The sequence below is a fragment of the Squalius cephalus genome (genome assembly GCF_949319135.1).
Source record: "Squalius cephalus genome assembly, chromosome: 11".
Lineage (NCBI taxonomy): Eukaryota > Metazoa > Chordata > Actinopteri > Cypriniformes > Leuciscidae > Squalius > Squalius cephalus.
The window spans coordinates 23,730,312-23,747,716 of NC_137132.1; the positions used below are offsets into that span (position 1 = coordinate 23,730,312).

General features: G+C 36.7%; 1 protein-coding gene across 1 annotated transcript in view; it reads right to left on the bottom strand.

Annotated features, from left to right (window-relative positions):
• Nucleotides 1–16,453, bottom strand: part of agmo (alkylglycerol monooxygenase) — a 29,057-nt gene extending 12,604 nt beyond the window's left edge. The window contains exons 1-9 of the mRNA XM_079886051.1: nt 16,172–16,453; nt 13,614–13,744; nt 13,158–13,309; nt 4,519–4,622; nt 4,277–4,372; nt 2,417–2,483; nt 2,118–2,183; nt 1,756–1,835; nt 718–852 (exon numbers count right to left, since the gene is read on the bottom strand). Of these exons, the coding sequence (XP_079742177.1) occupies nt 718–852; nt 1,756–1,835; nt 2,118–2,183; nt 2,417–2,483; nt 4,277–4,372; nt 4,519–4,622; nt 13,158–13,309; nt 13,614–13,744; nt 16,172–16,294 (954 nt within the window). The 5' untranslated portion in view covers nt 16,295–16,453. The remainder of the gene's footprint in view (nt 1–717; nt 853–1,755; nt 1,836–2,117; nt 2,184–2,416; nt 2,484–4,276; nt 4,373–4,518; nt 4,623–13,157; nt 13,310–13,613; nt 13,745–16,171) is intronic.
• Nucleotides 16,454–17,405: the final 952 nt, after the last annotated feature.

The following is a 17,405-nucleotide window of genomic DNA, read 5'->3' on the forward strand; positions in this document are numbered from 1 at the left end:
AACTCAGGGAGTCATTTGGGTGACCTCTTTTCTTTTTACAGAAACAGCAGGTAGTAAATGACAAGTAAGGCAAGGAACAAAAGAGTTTCCAATTTAAAGATAAAGGTGAAATTTTAGCAGAAATGGAACAGCGAAAAATTATTTCCAAACCGTTTTCCTGAGTACTAACTCCATTGGTCGGACAAACAGATAGTCCTGTCCCTAACTCATACTATTGGTTGAGCACATTATATTTTTTTAAATAACTATTTTCTATTTTAAAATATTTGAAAATGTCATTTATTCCTGTGATTTTGAATTTCCAGTTGAATTTTCAGCATTATTACTCCAGTCTTCAGTGTCACATGATATTTCAGAAATCATTCTAATTTGATGATTTGCTGCTCAAGAAACATTTCTTATCATCAACATTGAAATTTGTGCTGCTTAATATTTTTTGTGGAAAGTTTGAAACAATGTAAAAGTCTTTTCATGCATGATTGCTGAATAGAAGTATTCATTAAAAAAATAACTGACCCCAAACCTTTGTGGTAGTGTATGAATTAAATATAATTTCAATAATGAAAAGTTATTTCATTCAATTTTAAATTTCCTAGAAATGTAGGAATTTGATTAGAATTTAAAGTACATATTCAATTCATTTCGGTCTACCATTTTATCAGAATATAGTAAGATATAGTGAAGTAAAACAAAAACAAAAAAAAACGAGTTTCCCACCTGGGGTATATCAGCAATGTCTCCCAGTCTTGGCTTTCCAGGAGTCCAGCCTGGCCCTTTAAAAATGACGGACAGCTTATTTGAAATTCCTTCAGCCTCCCAGAACCTCTGCCACAGGTACGGGTAATAAAGGAACTTGAGAGGGGAAAGAAAAGAAGAATGAGTGTTTAAACCATACATGGCACATGCAGCCGTTATACTAAGCAACCTCTTTAACGCTGCATTACCCAAAAACGTTTCACTCAACTATGACGTGAAATATTATCCTTTTGATTTGTATTTTAGACTTTTCATCACAATCAGTTTTTAAATTTTTTTGCACAGTTTATATTTCACCAAAAGATAAACATTTTTCTTATTCATTTTATTCATCATCATCTAGTCCTCGCGTCTAAATGCTTTTTGTCACATACATCAGACCGCTCTTACTCCGGACCGCCACAGGAGAGCAGAGAAAAAATAATCAAACACAACCTCCATTTGGTTTTGCAGAACTCTTTCACCTCTCCTGAGCCATATGTTTAAAGTGAAGTAATAATGTTATGGTTACAGCATGGCTTTTCCACAAGCCCGGTAATGTGAGCAGAAGCCGGCTCCCATTGACTCTGCTCAGATATTTACATCTCTAAAATTAGATTGGTCTGATACACTAGAGCCCATTATGTGAAACCCAATTCATCTCCAGTGTTGATATTTTCACCAGTCAAAGGTCTTGATAGAATGAGGGGGTATATTAATCTAAACATTTTGTTTATAAATGATGTAAACTTTGCTTACATAATATGAACACTGAGCCCATGTATGTTACAATGATACCATAGTAAAGAAACTAACCCCAAAACAGACATAATACTTTTTAAATCTTAGATATTGCAAAAGAGATCAGTATTACAAAAAAATAATCATTTAAAAACATTACTGTAATATTAGTATTACTATTATTAATATTTCAATACATTTGTGTGAAAAAAAAAAATGAATAATTGCATAAAAATAAATAAATTTTAATTAATATTTTCACAGCTGTGGTGTACCAACCTCGACAGACCAGACTTCAAATGTGTTAATTGGGTGTGTGAGACCATAGACAACTTTATCACTTTCAGGAGTAAAAGTACCTATTTGGAAAAGAGCAGATAACATCACATTTTCTGCATGTGCATTCCTAAATCACAATAGTAGAGTACAATTCACAAAAAATGACAGATCATCATTTGTGTTTTTAAGTTTTAATTTACCCTACTAATTTGTACCATTTTTATTCCCAAAGACAGTAGAAAGATTACATGAATGTAATGCATGGATGCATGTGCCACTAGGGCACAGATCAGGCTTGTTTTCATTAATCAGACAACAACTTATTGGTCGACATTTTGAAAGCATATACAGACAGAACTTACCAAACATCCTGTCCCATATGATAAGAATTCCTGCATAATTCTTATCTATGCAATATGGATTTCGCCCTGCGAATGCATGGTCAAATGTTAATGATTCGCTACATATATAATGACTAGTCATTACAGCATCACCGTTTTTTCTCATACAAAGTATATGAAGTATTAACACAGTGTTACTTATGTCACATGATAAGATCCGACAAAATAGGCTTCGCTTTTGACCCACAGTGATAAACTAACAGCATTGCATTATGGGAACAGTGCAATGCAATTCTACTGTCAAAGTTAATAACACTTACCATGATGAACTCTATGGTGGCTGGGAGTATTTAGGATCCACTCCAGAGGTCCAAGATCTTTGACCAGCTAGTGATAGAAACAGTTGCACAAGGTCACAGATAATATTCTTACAGACTTCCAAGCTCCAAAAATGATGTAAAGCACCATAAAATATGTGACTTGTGCTCTACATTTAAAGTCATATGATAGCTTTACGTGAGCAACACATTGAATGTTATTCAACTGGCAATCTTGGCATCAGTTGATCTGGTTCACAAAAAACTATTTAATTGATTTGTTCACAAATCTGACCGATCTGGTACCCAAGTTCAACTTACTGATTCAAAGATCCATTCACAATGGTTCACGGCTTACCGAAGGGGAAGATTAACCATTAATAAGGACTTTAATTTGGGTTCACTTTTACGGTGCTTTTGTGTCATTTTTTATTATTATTTGAAAACCTACATGGACAAAAATGACTAGTACAATATTCAAAATGACTTATTTTGTGTTCCAGAGAAGAAATAAAGTCATACAGCTTTGGAATGATATTAGGGTAAGTACATGATGACAGAATTTTCGTTTTTGGGTGAACGCTCTCTTTAACCTCACTAACAACTATTTCCTTTAATGCACAAAAGGGCAACAGCAACAGGTCGCTCCTATATTCAGTATGTAAACCACAGACAAAACACCCAAAGACAAATGATCATGGGTTAGCCCATTGTCCTCCTTTGACATTTTTCATATGGACAGGCAGACAGAATCGTAATATTAGTCTTACATACAACATGTGATTAATTTTCCCTATTGAGTGCCTTGTCTTTATCTTGGCATTACATGCTGAAGAAATGTGCTCTTCAGGGATTGTGGAACCTTGACTGGTTCAGATGTTCACAAATGTACTTGGAGACATCATTAATACATAGTGTTTTCTTATCTGATGAGCTCGGTCGAAACTCTGCTAACTACGGAAAGAAAAAGGTGGCCAAATTTCCAGATGGAAAGAACAATATTTATAGATTGGATGTAAAACAAACATTACATTGGATTAGAAGAAGAATAAAGAAACCATTAAGTCTACTAACACACACTCATAAATACACGTGTGCGTGTCTATGCGCAAGCTTTATGGTGAGTTAAATGCACAAATACACATTCAAAGCCTTATTTTACCAGGTTATAAACATCCATTTCAGCTAGATGGAGAATATATCGCAGGTGTTAGGGCTGACCATCAGGTTTTTTACTTAAGTATTTGATTTTTGACGTCTGCAAAATGGGAACAGCTCAGCATAAGTGAGCACCGTATTTCAGTGGGCCATTATTTCCATGTAATGAGAGATCTGGCAACAGCTGAATTTTATCTTAAAAGAAAAGAGCTCCCTCACGACTTAACTCGTGTTCTAATGTTGGATGAGGGCTGGGAATTCGACGCCAATAAATTACATGACATCAAAAAAAAGCCTATAAAGGGAGCATAAATTATACCCCTCAGAAAATTGGAGACGTGAAGACTGTTTTCACTAATAGAGCTCTACAAGATGGAAGTGATTCCAAATCCATTTCCCAAACGATCCCCGAATGTGTAGCCGATACTGAAGCCCATTTAAATGGCAAATGTAAAGCTTCTGTTTGGAATATTTCATAAAATCTCAAAATCTCATTACTTATGATTGAGTGTGGTATTCAAAACCACAGAACGGGCAAAACTGCAAACCTACAAAAGATCAGAGTTTTGAAAATGGCTAAACTAAGTCTACCATGCTATGAAAGTCCACAGTTAAGAGCAAAGAAATGGCTTCATTTTATCTTATAATGTGCCACTAAAAGATTTTAAATGTGCTAAACCATTAGTAATGACAAATCCACAGTACCTCAGTATGAATCCAGAACTGATACAGCAGGTTAAACTGTATGTGCACTGCAAACACTGACGGAGGGACCATTAGCGCCAACGGAAGGTAAAACAGCTGATAAAACACATCAAATATTATCACTTCATAATAGGTCATTAGCTACACGGCTAGAGCTCATTAACTAATAACTGTTATGTGATCTATCATGCATCATGCCAAAATTATCATAGGTTAATTAGGGAGATGCAGGTACTTCATACCCATGAGGAAAACTGCTGAGTAACAGATTGGCGTAGTGCTGTTGACAGATTGTAGTATTCAGAACTGTGGTGAACCTGATGAGCAGCCCACAGGAAGTTTAACTCTGAAACGACAAAAAAGGAGAAAGACACAGCCGAGTGACATTGTAAAAATAATGTGCAGAATCTGAATCGATGATAAGCAGCAATGAATTGGACTAATTTCTATGTTTTGGCTTTAGACATGTTTTGAAATTGTTGATATAAGAATATCTATAGTTTGCAAACTAAAAAAAAGGGACTCTAAGAGCCATATTCAGGCCACCGATCTCTTTTTTGGCAGAAAGATTTGCCTGCATGCTTCTGAATATGCACAAGTAACCTAATCACAATGAGACTTCTTATGGAAATATTCTCTAACATTTCTTAAAATAAAAAAATAAAATTTAAATGAATACAATTTAAATGAATACAATTTAAATGAATACAATTTAAAATAAAATAAAATAAAATAAAATAAAATAAAATAAAATAAAATAAAATAAAATAAACAAACAGCAAATGTAGGCTTCTGTGGAGTCTGGAACAGTTTATTTTCTTTTCTTATTTGTTTTTACATTTTCTAATGAAAACGCACGATGTTAAAAAAAAAGAAAGAAATAAAAAAGTCCACCCTCAAGTCTTCTTGATATTCTGGTCCTTTGATACAGCTTGGGTTCCTCCTTCAATGAAGTCTACAGGACCGCCGTACTTAGCAACACTAATGACATGACCAACACTGTCAAATCTCTTTAGGATTTTTCTCCGAGATTGTCGAAGGCCTTGTGTAAGTGTGAGGTCCATCAAATCTAAGAGCTGGTGAAGTTCCCGGTGAAATGCTGTGATCCAGCTGAAAAAACACATCATGGTGAGAGCATAAGAACAAAACCTTCCTCCCCGCCAGTGGGGCTCCACTGAGATGTTAGAATCACCAGGCCAGTGGCAAAGTGAGCAGTCAAAGCTCTCCATTGAGAAAACAACTTCAACCAGTCCACTTAATCCAGATAACAGGACCAGGAAGAGATGCTTTCAGTGTGTATGAAACTGAAAACTGATTTTCAAACATCAGTTGTCGCCGTGTCAGGATTCTCAAACCAACAGAAAAATGTTCCAATAGTTTATTTATAGTTGTCTCTACGCTTTAAATGAAGTATTGCAAGAGCTAATACTACTTTGTTATAAATAACACTCTTTAGAGCTTTCTGCTTTGAATCAAGAGATGAAATCAGAGTTTTTTCTCAAAACACACCCGCAGAGCTCCAGTCAGTGTTTGAGAGTGTGTGAGCCCATGCTTTCACCTCCTAGGGCAGAGCAGTGTAAGATTGATGTGGGGTGTCACTGGTAGGAAGTATGTTCAGCTAGGCCTCATTGCAATCCGTGTCCTCGTGCGCAGGCCTCGGCTGGAAGCCGCATAGTTTGGCAGGCAGTATTCAGAGGGGAAGAGCTTTAATGATGAGAACCTATGCCACAGAAAAGACTTTCCCATCATGCCTGAAGACCATGGTCTGCTCAGACACAGAGATTCTGTTCTTTTCTCAAGAATACAGGGATAAACAACATTTAGTTGCACAGAAAGCAGTATGCACTATAAATGGATAAAGAAAAGCATTAGTTTGGCCTCAACACTTAAGGAGAGATATCATACTTGGGTGCTCTTGGTGCTTGCTGGGGCATCTCTTCTATTCTATATCTATTCTTCTTTTTTTAAACTGTTAGACTAAACTGGGAAGGGTCATAGCATTTGCATATTATTGTCCTATTGTTAGTTCAACTGCTTCTATTGTTCTCCTCATTTGTAAGTCGCTTTGGATTAAAAGCGTCTGCTAAATGATTTAATGTAAATGTGAAATGTAAATCTGCTAATGGACACTCACTGGCCGAAGGCAAACTATTATTCTCTATGCAAATTAATATCCAAGCCAAGTCATGACATTCTCAGAATGAATGAATAAAATTATGACATTTATGTGCATTTTTATGGAAAACAAAATCCTCACCTTAAGGTTGTTCTTAAATAGGTTCTTATCTATAAACTCTGGTATGGATGCAAAGTACAAGAACAGAAACATACAGACTCGTGTACAATTACCATCACAGTACATAACTGTGCTGTAATAGTAGATATAAGGGTGAGAGGCCTTAACACAAGCCCCATAAAATGAAGGGTTAAACTAACAAGAAAATACACTGATTATACCACTGTGCATTACAGTGCACGCTTTAAAGTGTACTGCCGAAACATTTTGAAAGGAAAAATAAATTAAAACTCTCTACTTGTAAATATGTTAATGTATTTTTAAATGTGCTACACATGTGCACATTCAAACAACCTATTTATAAAACTATAAGAGACCAAGAACACTTGGCAGTCAAGTTCTTTTCATCACATGCATTAAATATTGAGTTTTCCCTTTTCATCTAACATGTGAATACCTCCTCAGCTCTAGTGCCGAGGCCCCACATGATGCCACGGGCCTCACTGAGCCTCAGCGTGGAGAGAGACCGCATGCCATGTCACTCAGGTTATCAGTGAACTGTGAACGTCTGGGCAGAGTGGACAAGCTGTCAGCGAACAAAAGATGCCAACACAAACAGTCACAAACCCATGTCTGTCACCACAATACTTCACAATGTCTTTGCTGACAGTCAAAACTGCTGCTGGAGACATTTGTAAAAAACAGTGGTATATTTTGAATTACGCTGCACATGAATAATCATGGCTGGTATTCGGATAACATGCACGGTTACATCGTTTCAGCCTATTTTTGCAATGTTTCACGGTGTGTCCGTGAAACGTTGAGGTACCATCATAGTAGTTTCGTGCGCGCGTGAACGTCATGGCAACGTACAACACAAAGTAGGCTACCTCACACGGGAAACACAGAATAAGAACTCGATAGCTTAGCTTCCAAAAAAAGATGGCTGACACTGCTTGTACATTCTGTGAGTGAGATCCCACCCTCTATGGGCGGGTTGAAAACATGCGGAACAACGCCTTCTACTGGCTGTAGTCTTTAGCCTCTGGCCAAAAAATCCTCCGATGACGCAAAATGACGATTTTTGCGTCATCGGAGGATTTTTTTCAGACAAAAAATACATAAATCTCTCATATCAGGGGGATATTAAGGGGGAAAGCATGGTAATTCGAAAATACTACAGGTTTTCTACTGATACAAAGCTTAATGCTAAATCCTGAAGTATCCCTTTAACGTAACGCATAAATGCGCGTAACTAACGTAAATCAAGCAAGCTAGTATGAGGGGAAAATATGGATTTTTGTTCCAGGAAACTTCTTGCACAAAATAAATTCAAGCACTTTCAAGGACCTGTATCTATGTATGTTTATTTTCAAAAACTTTCCAGGGTCTTGATTTTTAGTTTTAGTTTTCAGATTCACAAACTTTCAAGGATTTCAAGGACCCATGGGAACTCTGCAATTAATTGGAAAATCTGTATTTTTTCCTAGTCCTACTCATGGCATATGGTGGAGGTAGACTCCTATCCTGAAGGACAAAATCTTTGACACAGCAAGAGACATCCCTCAGACTGGCTTGGTTTGGCTTCATCCAAAACTTACATATGCACACACTTGCCTACAAACACAAGTGGCTGATTTGCTGGACATTGTTGATATTATTGCAGTGTCCCAGGGGTGCTGGTTTTAAGCCCTGGCTGGCTCCACATCCTGGCCGGTTCGATTCTTTTGTACGCCCTCCAACCTGCACGGCCGGGGACTTCCAGAGGCAAGAGAAGATTTATGAAGCCCCCGTGGCCTGGGGTTAAACCCCGCCGCCTTCCACCAAGAGGATTCCTTTTGAAAACAATAACATCCAGTCCCGGCCTCCTTTGGGACGGCACTGACGTGATCTGTTTGTCTTGACAACTGCCGGCGTCTGCGTAAACGCTAAACGTGTGCCACTAATGTATCCCTAACATGATATTGGGAGGTTGCATATGTAAACATATGTGCTACTGCAACATTTTGCTACTGGAGAAAGCTAACTTTTTTTCTTTTTATAACTTTTCTGATTCCAGTTACAAATTTAAAAAATGTGCAAATAAAGTCAAACCTTCCAAACATCCTTTCTTTGTGCATCTTTACAAGGTTACATCAGTCGTAATATTTACTCATTTTGCCCCAAGCACTTCCAACAATGACAGCCACAAAATACCATTTCTAATATGATCAAAGCTTACTTTTGGAAAACCCAGTGGCTCAACTGCAATAAACACCTTTCCCACTGAAAACCATTGAACGGTGTGAGGTGATAAAGAATGTAACATTACGTAATGCCTTCCATAACTTGTTTATAGTTTCTATCCAGCTTTATGACCCTCTGTATAAACCTACAGCATCTAACCTCAACCTCAAAATAAAGTAAAAAGGCATGAATATGACACTTCTGCTAGACTGCACACCAGATAAAAACGTGTCTTTAGAAACCCACACAATATCCTCCTTGGACAAACCAAATGTTTTTCCAAACTATCATTATTCAAATGTCTTTATGTGACTCTAGTGAATGAAAAGGAGAGGGAATTAGGGAATTGAAATGCATGTTGCTTTACAAAAGTTGGGCTTACAAGTAAGACTCCAGATCCAAAGACCTGCAGGACTTGTAATTAATCTAAAGACGTCATGCTACACATCTACTGTAGGAAACACAGAATGCAACCTTAGGCCAAACTAATCACCAAAACTAAGGTTATTTAAGCGAGTCTGCCATTAAAAGCAATCCAACCTGACAGCATTACTGTAGGAAAATCAATCTTCTCAAAATTGAGGATGCAATGAAATATTTACTAAAAAAAATTAAAAAAAATAAAAACAGGAAAAAAAAGACCTTTCAATGTTCTGATTTGAACTAATTAAATAAAAATGTGAAAAGTTAACTTTACATGAATTTCAGAATGTCATATTTGGTTTGCCCCTTTTGCACAAACATATTTTGTTGTAAAACCTGATGATTGTGTTCATCATGATATTTAAGAAGGATACAAAGTGTATCTTGTGCTTTAAATGGAAGTATTTTGCTTGATTAGTGACCCAAGAAAAATAATCTTATTCATAGCTCTCATTAATTTGACCTCACAGCATGTCTTTGTTTTAGGTTTTTCAAAATCCAAAAATTTGATTTCCATGTTTAAACTACAGTAGATAGTAGTTGAAAGTAGTAAAACCCAAATGTGGTCTCAGACTTCTGGAGCCCACCGTACATCTGTCATTGCTCATGACTCATGAAACTGAGAAATGAAAGACTAACTTGATGGAGCCCTAATGCAGCAGCAGCCACCATGGCCTTCATGTCAAAAGCCCATTGGGCTGCTTCAGAGTTCCTGAATGGAGGGTTAAGCTGAGGTTTTGGTGGAGCTCGTTGGAAATAGTAGCACATGGGGACCTGAATCACAGTTGGTATGAGAGCGGCAGAGCAAACAGAGCTACTACTGCTGTCAACGAGCTGGCCACATTAAATCTCTCTCCTACTGACGCCAATGATTGTGGTGCCTATGATTATGTTGTTTACTGATGGTAAAACACACACTAGTAAAACACACTGGGTAAAAGGTGTAAATACAACTTTGAGTTTATGAAATATCAACGATCCAATTTTGTGATAATTTTGTTTTAAAACAAAAGCACATGTAGAGACAGTGCAAACGACCGCATTACCTATATGGCACATTGGGGACCGCAGCTATTTTAATACACTTCTCTGTCTACAGATTTAAAAAAATCTTGATGCGTAAAAGGATCTAGAAGACCATTAACCTAGTCCGGGCTAAACCATAAACCTCGTCTGGCCAACGTTGCCAAAACCGACCGTGCGGTCGGAAAGCCCGCTACAGTGGAGTGGGGCATCGCTATAGAGGCATGGAAAGGCCAAACACCACTAAGAGTCGCAATAAAGGTTTGCAGGCAATTGGAAAATAAGGCAACATATGGAAAAAATGTGACAGAGAATGACAGAAGAGAGCAGAATGGACGCATGCAAATAGCTCACGCAGAAGCAGACGCCTGGACAACATCAAAAGCCACCAAGGCCAAGCGCAGCCTTTGATTCATGAGGATATGAATTTCTAACTATATTAAATGGCTACTTCAGACAAGGAAAAACAACTACTTTACAAATCGGTCTTAAATTTAAGCTTGAATTTAGTTTTAAATGTCATTCAGGGCAGTTGTGATAAATTATGCAAAAATTGGGTTGCTACTGTACAATACGAATTTTAAATGCTACAGATATTATATTACAGCATTTTTAACAGATCTTAGCACGCAAGTATCAAAAAAGGACCTGTGAAGGAAAAAATGAAATTCATAAAAAAGATCAAAAAAATGTTCCCATTTTACAATGGCAATAATTAGGGTCAGTATAGCTTTATAGCGGTCATATTTCTGCTGTTATGCCCATAAAATTGTTTTTTCATGCTATAGAATAAAGATTTATAGCTTACAAGTCCCAAAAGAATAGAGCTTTAGATAAAAGCTTTTGTGCGCCAACTGAACCAAAATTGAGTATGAAAAATATTCGGAGATCATTAGCTAAACCTTAAGACCAGCTGTTAACCTCTCAAGTTAGCGGTCAGAAGTGAAATCCGAAATAACAAAGGTGGACATGTGGTTTAGTCCGAGAGCTGCTGCTCACAGGTTTCTGGTCATTGAAAATAATCACATATTTTACACTCAATGGACATAAAAAAAAAAAAAAAAAGATTTTCAATATAGTTGCATTTAAGTTTAATGTGATAATTAAAACTTTTCTCTTACTGATAACACCAATAGAATATAAGGAAATATTATTACAATTATATGACATGACAACCTTATTATTTTGAACAAGAAACGTTCTATTGAGTTGCCTTCACTCAACAAAAATAAAATACCAGAGTAGTCATATTAATCAGCAAATGACTCTTTTGAGTCAGTTTTTTATAATGAAATGGTCAAAAGACTCCCTGGAAACGGAATCCCTTACGATTCCCATTGTTACTACGATCACTTTTCCGATTCTTCTCTCAGTAATATTCTCTGGTTGCAAAGGTATAACAGCTAAACTAACTACGATCCTTAAAAGAAAGGCCATTATGTCTGGGTCTTTTATGAATTATAACCATACCATATCCAAAAGAAGTCATCTTGGACAGCAATGGAATAGAAAACTAGACAAATAATTTCCTCTGACTTCAAAAAAGAACAAATTGGGCACAGGAGACCTCTGACATAAATGACATTTCCGACTCGGAGCAAGAACTCGGGACAATGGAAAACATAACATGACAGCCACAAGCACCTCATCACTTTATTTAGGGGTCCAAGTGAAGTCTGGAGAGATGTAATTAAACAAAAAAACATCCTGCCATCGTATCAACATTAAATCCCAAATGGATGGAATTGGTGTAGCATATGGTAAGCATACTTTAGAAACGAGGGGCAGTGGCCTGCTTTTACCTCTTTTATTCAGAAGAAACTGAAGTCAATGCACTGGCCTCTGCTCTGACACAGTGGATGTTTACTTGTGGAGTAGAAGAGGACATGGGGCAAATTATTGAGCAATGTGCATTTGAGGAAAAAAAACAAAACAGCCTATAACATTGTATTTTGGTATTAAGATTTCATATTCTCCAGCATACTGGAGAGCTACTTCTAGAGCAAGATCAAACATCTCAAACTGTTGAGAAGCAGATTTACAATCTACAGTATGGTAACAAAGTATATTTACTGGCAATGCGGCTGCTATTGAAGAAAGAAGAAAAACACCACAGCACTCAAAGATTACAGCTGTGACAACGTTATCCTCTGTTTGGACACACATCTCACGGCTCTCTGCCTGAACTCTCATGCTACGCAAGCATAAGTGTCTTTTGCAATCGCCTACTTCTTGACAGATTGATATTTCATATGCAAGGCCAAAAAAAAGGCATTTAATCTAAGATGCATTTTCCACATCTGGACAGAAGACAGATTATACTGTATATAAATGTGTTTACTGAAATATGGAAAATAAAACTCCGTAGAGTCTGAGGTAAATCAAAAACAGTTGCTTTTCCAAGTTATGAACTTGCAAATGTAGCAAGACATATGATCCTTGAAGACACAGGGGTCAAAACAACATTATCATGGAACTACACCAGCCATTGTGCCAAGAACATAAAACTAACATCCATAAATGACTTCAGAAACAAATAATGCTTCCTACAGTACTTTAGTTTAAACATGTTCAAAAGCTAGTTTCGTCGCAATTAAAAACTCTAAATTGACAGGATTATCAGTGGATTATGACCTAAATTTCAGTCTGTTTTTCACAAAAACTTACCATACGGCTTCAGAAGTCGCATGGACCACTTTTATGGCACTCTTTGTTTTTATTATCACTATAAACTGAATGAAAGGATTTTGAAAATGACTATTGTAATGGCTCCTATTCCAGTTGGAACTGAAATGTGTAAAAATGCTATTAGTACTAGATTAAATAATTAAATCATATTAAAATTCACACGATGAAAGCAGCACACCCTGTACATTTTGGAATGTTATGACCTTCCATTTTTACATTCAGCGAACTCCTTTAAAGCAGATGGATGGATATAATAGCAGTGCATTTGGCAGGATATCCACATACCATGGACGAATCGATGGAACCAGTAGTATCCCATGTCCACACCAAGAAACGCAAGCCACCACGTCCAAGCTGAATCCCAGGGAAGCTCCAATAAACGGAAGTTGTTCCAGACATAAATATAAGCCGACAGCTCCAAACTTCTCACCATGAGCCTTGAGAAAGACACACAGAGAGCTGAATTAAGTCATATTAGCAGAGCTCACCAGCAGATAAACATGTCATGGAGTCTATTACTGCACAAGAGAAACATGATGCTAACTACCTAGCATTAGTTTTGTTCTCAATTTCATTCAGTGCTCAAAATCTCGTTGTAAGGTTAAGTGATATGATAAACAGTATGACTGTCAACAAAATTGAGTTTTGAAATCCAAGACATGTCAATAATTTCCTGTGATTCATAACTACAGCCATTTCTGTGATGTCAATCTGACACTTGGGAAGTTGTTGTCAACTCACTGAGGCAGACGAGACATCATCCCTGCGGACAAAGACGTGATGAAATCGTTGATCTTGATGCGAGGGCCATCTGTCTTTAACCATCCCAACACAATCTCCAATATTATCAAACCAATGAAATACGGTGTGGCCTACAACACACAAAAATCCAGCAGTGAATAAACACCAGCATAACAATGATTATAATGATATACTCTTGACTCTAGTATATATCATGGAAACTTTTAAGTGCTCCAGAATAAGTCGCCTTTTGTAAGTGTTGCACGTGACTTTTTGTAACAGCCAGAAAAAATGCATGATAAACTAAGCATAAAAATTCAACACACTAGACCTCTGTCAGCAAATAAATAAAGTATGTGCAATGATTCTGTAGCAAAGTCATGGGATAAAAGAAAAGAATATGTATTATTTATATATATATGTGTGTGTTGGATTGGAGTGTAAGGAATTGTAAGGACGGGCTCTCTAAACAATCATGTCCATCTTGTGAACACCAGACACATTATTCAAAATTATAATTTGCCAGCAAGGTTTAACTTTAAATATTTGGTTCTGAGGTTCAGGATTTCTTGAACTTGGATTAACCATCAAAACCTAGGGCAAATCACAAAAGACTAATTAAAAACTTAACAGATGTGGTGCTGGCAGAACTCTGGGTCACTCTTCGCAGTGTGAAACCCTAGACTCACTTTCTCACATGAAAACACATGCACACTGAACTGAGTGTGTGTGTGTGTGTGTGAGTGTGTGTGTGTGTAGGGGGGCTCAACAGTATAGAGTAGATCTACAGGTGCAACTCGACGTGTGTGTGTACATGTGAACTGAGGCAGGATAGAACACTAGGGAACCCCTATCACACGCAAACCTGGACACATCTGGCTGCCGACTGCAGCGAATCTTGAGCTGCTAGTGCAATGAATAAGAAGCTTCCAAAAACTACAAACCTATTATGAAACCTATATGAAATTCAACCTACATGTAATTAGATATTGAACTTCAATGAGGTGCTTTATTTGTAACAAAACTACAAGAACAAGTGCACTTCAATTTTGAAAAACGGTTATTAGCATGTTTTTAACTATACATAATAAAAACTAAATGAAAACAACAATTTAGCACTGCAGTAACATTTTTTAAGCTTGCAAAAATTGTTATAAGTTGTATATAAAGCTGTGATTGTGGACTCAGATCTCACCAGGGGAAAAAAATAACATTTGTGAAGCAGATGTTAGTATTTTAGGTTTTTTTTCTTCAGCTTTCTTGGTCATATTCTGGACTTTACACAAAACTGTTTTCAAATCACAAAACTGTTTTTAAGGAATGCACTGTCAACTAAACTGCCTTTATACACATTTCTAATACAACATTTTTATTGAGATTTTATCGTTTCAACTACACATTTATAGTCTAAAAATGGGACTGCAATGACAGTTTTCAATCAAACTGAGTGGAGAAAATATCTAAAATCTTAAAAGCACAAATCCGTGTATTGACCGAGACAAGAAAACAGAATTTCTATTCTCTCACCAACACACATCAAGAGACAGAAACTTCAAATAAAGTGCTGCAGGAATGGCGAGCGAGGCAATTTAACAAGTGTGTGTTTGTGACAGAATTACAACAATTAGGATTCCTGCAGTGTGGTTAATTGCAATTTCTCTATTCATGTGTTTATAGAGGCCTGTAAAAATGTGAGTGTTTTACCTCAAATAACAAACATGTGTTGATTTGAGTACAGCCAAACCAAAAAACACACATATGGGTCTGTTAAAATGTGAGAAGCGAGCACCCTGCTACAGGACTTAAAAACCCGAACAGGTGGCAGACTTATTTTCCAATTGTTGCAGGCATGATGCTCACTGTTTTTGCACATTGATGAAAATCAAGAAACCACACAATGTGGAATTAAGGCATAATTTAAATCCTTAGAATTAGACTTGTTGTAAGAAAACATGGGTGAAGTCTCCATTAAAGTCAAACAGAGCATCATGTCAGAGTGTCTGAAAGTGTTTGGTAAAGCATTATTATCAATAATGAAGAAACCATTAGGCTACAGATGTTTTGTACACTAATATACTGACCATATGAATTGGCATGATTAAAAAATCAGAGCAAGTAGCTAATATTAAAAATCCACCAACACTGAGCACATATGAAATTCGTAGACTACATCTACTGGTAGGCTACCTAATCCAAAAGGTGACAAAAGGTGAAAGGCAATATTTTCAATCATCGTTGTTTTGTTCTTATTTAATACAGCGTATCATCGTATACAGAACTGTACTTTTCACTGTATGATGCTACTGTGTTTTTGTCCAAGGCACTCTTGCACGATAGGCTACTTGTGCATTTAACAAAACTTTTAACACGAATTAAGTTCTAAAACAGAAAAACGAGTTTTGATTGTAAAAAAATGTATTTAAGCTCTGTTGTGTAAGCTCTGTCGAACTTTCTCCATGAGTGTGTGTTGTTATTGTTATTAAGCAGTGTAGCTCTAATCAGTAGCCTATAATCTCGTATTTGTTTTCAAATTTTTTAAATAATGACGTCAGACTTACCTGATTAACATATTTCGGCACCTCTTGTACAGTGGCGAATGATGATTCATTAGGAGTCATTAGACTGAACAGCATACGAACTCCCTGAGAAACAGTCACATTGTTTACTCCCCCTTGCGCCATTGTGTTTGTAAGTGGTAAAAATGAAACTACAGTATAAATCAGTGACTCCTCTCACTGCCGGATTAATCACAGATGTTGTCTGTTGAACGTGTATTTAAACACCTAGGTCTGGACCTTTGAACTTCAGCAAGCGCAGTTATGAAAAGAGATTATGTAATCACATGACACAAAACAAGGAAGCAATATGCTGCCTTCACGTGCTATCGGAATTATCGTAGCCTACTAGTTTTCTAGTTATAAAATTGGACGTGAACGCCCTCTTAAGTCAAAATTTGAATGGGATGAGCTAAATTCAGAAGTGAATTCAGACGAATTCAGAAGTGGTGGTAGGAAATAGCACGTGAAAGCAGCATATTCCAAGCAGACACCTTCATATCAATTTGACGTCAAATATTAGTCAAGACTTGATCAAGATCCTGTATAGCATCATTTTAAATTAAGTTTGGACAGCAATTTATTCCAGTGTTAATTGGGTGAAAATAGGAAATTAATACCCCACTGAAATTGATTTAATGTATAGGCCAATATGTTTGACGTTCAATTTACATCAAATCAATGTCATGTTTTAGATGTCAAATTGACATCACATTGACATCAATAGTTTAAGTAGGATTTATATAAATTTATGGCATAATATGAATTGGTTGTCAGCTTGATTAAGTTTAAATTGCCATCTATTGCTATTGCTAAATCTACCAGATTTTTCATATCAACAGAAAAATATACCGGGATATCCTGGCTTCTCTTGAGACTCCCCTGCATCGCAGCATAGTAATGATATGCTAAATCCCGCCGGCACGTTGACATGTTTGGTAACAAGGTAGTTTGTAACTCCTACAAGGTAGGTAGAAACACCAGCGATATCAAACCGCGTTTTTGAGACTGTCTTTAGATCACTGCAGTTTTAAAGAGAAAATACTCAGCAATTGTGCTGACTTATGAATTTGCACATGGTTTGTCTTAAAATACACTAATTCTATTCTGGGTGTGCATCAGTTTAAAGATTTATGTTTTGACGTTTTTGCCTTTTATTATAATAGGACAGTATGTAGACAGGAAGCAAAGTGGGAGAGAGAGATAGGGTGACGGGATCATGAAGTCCACAAGCTGG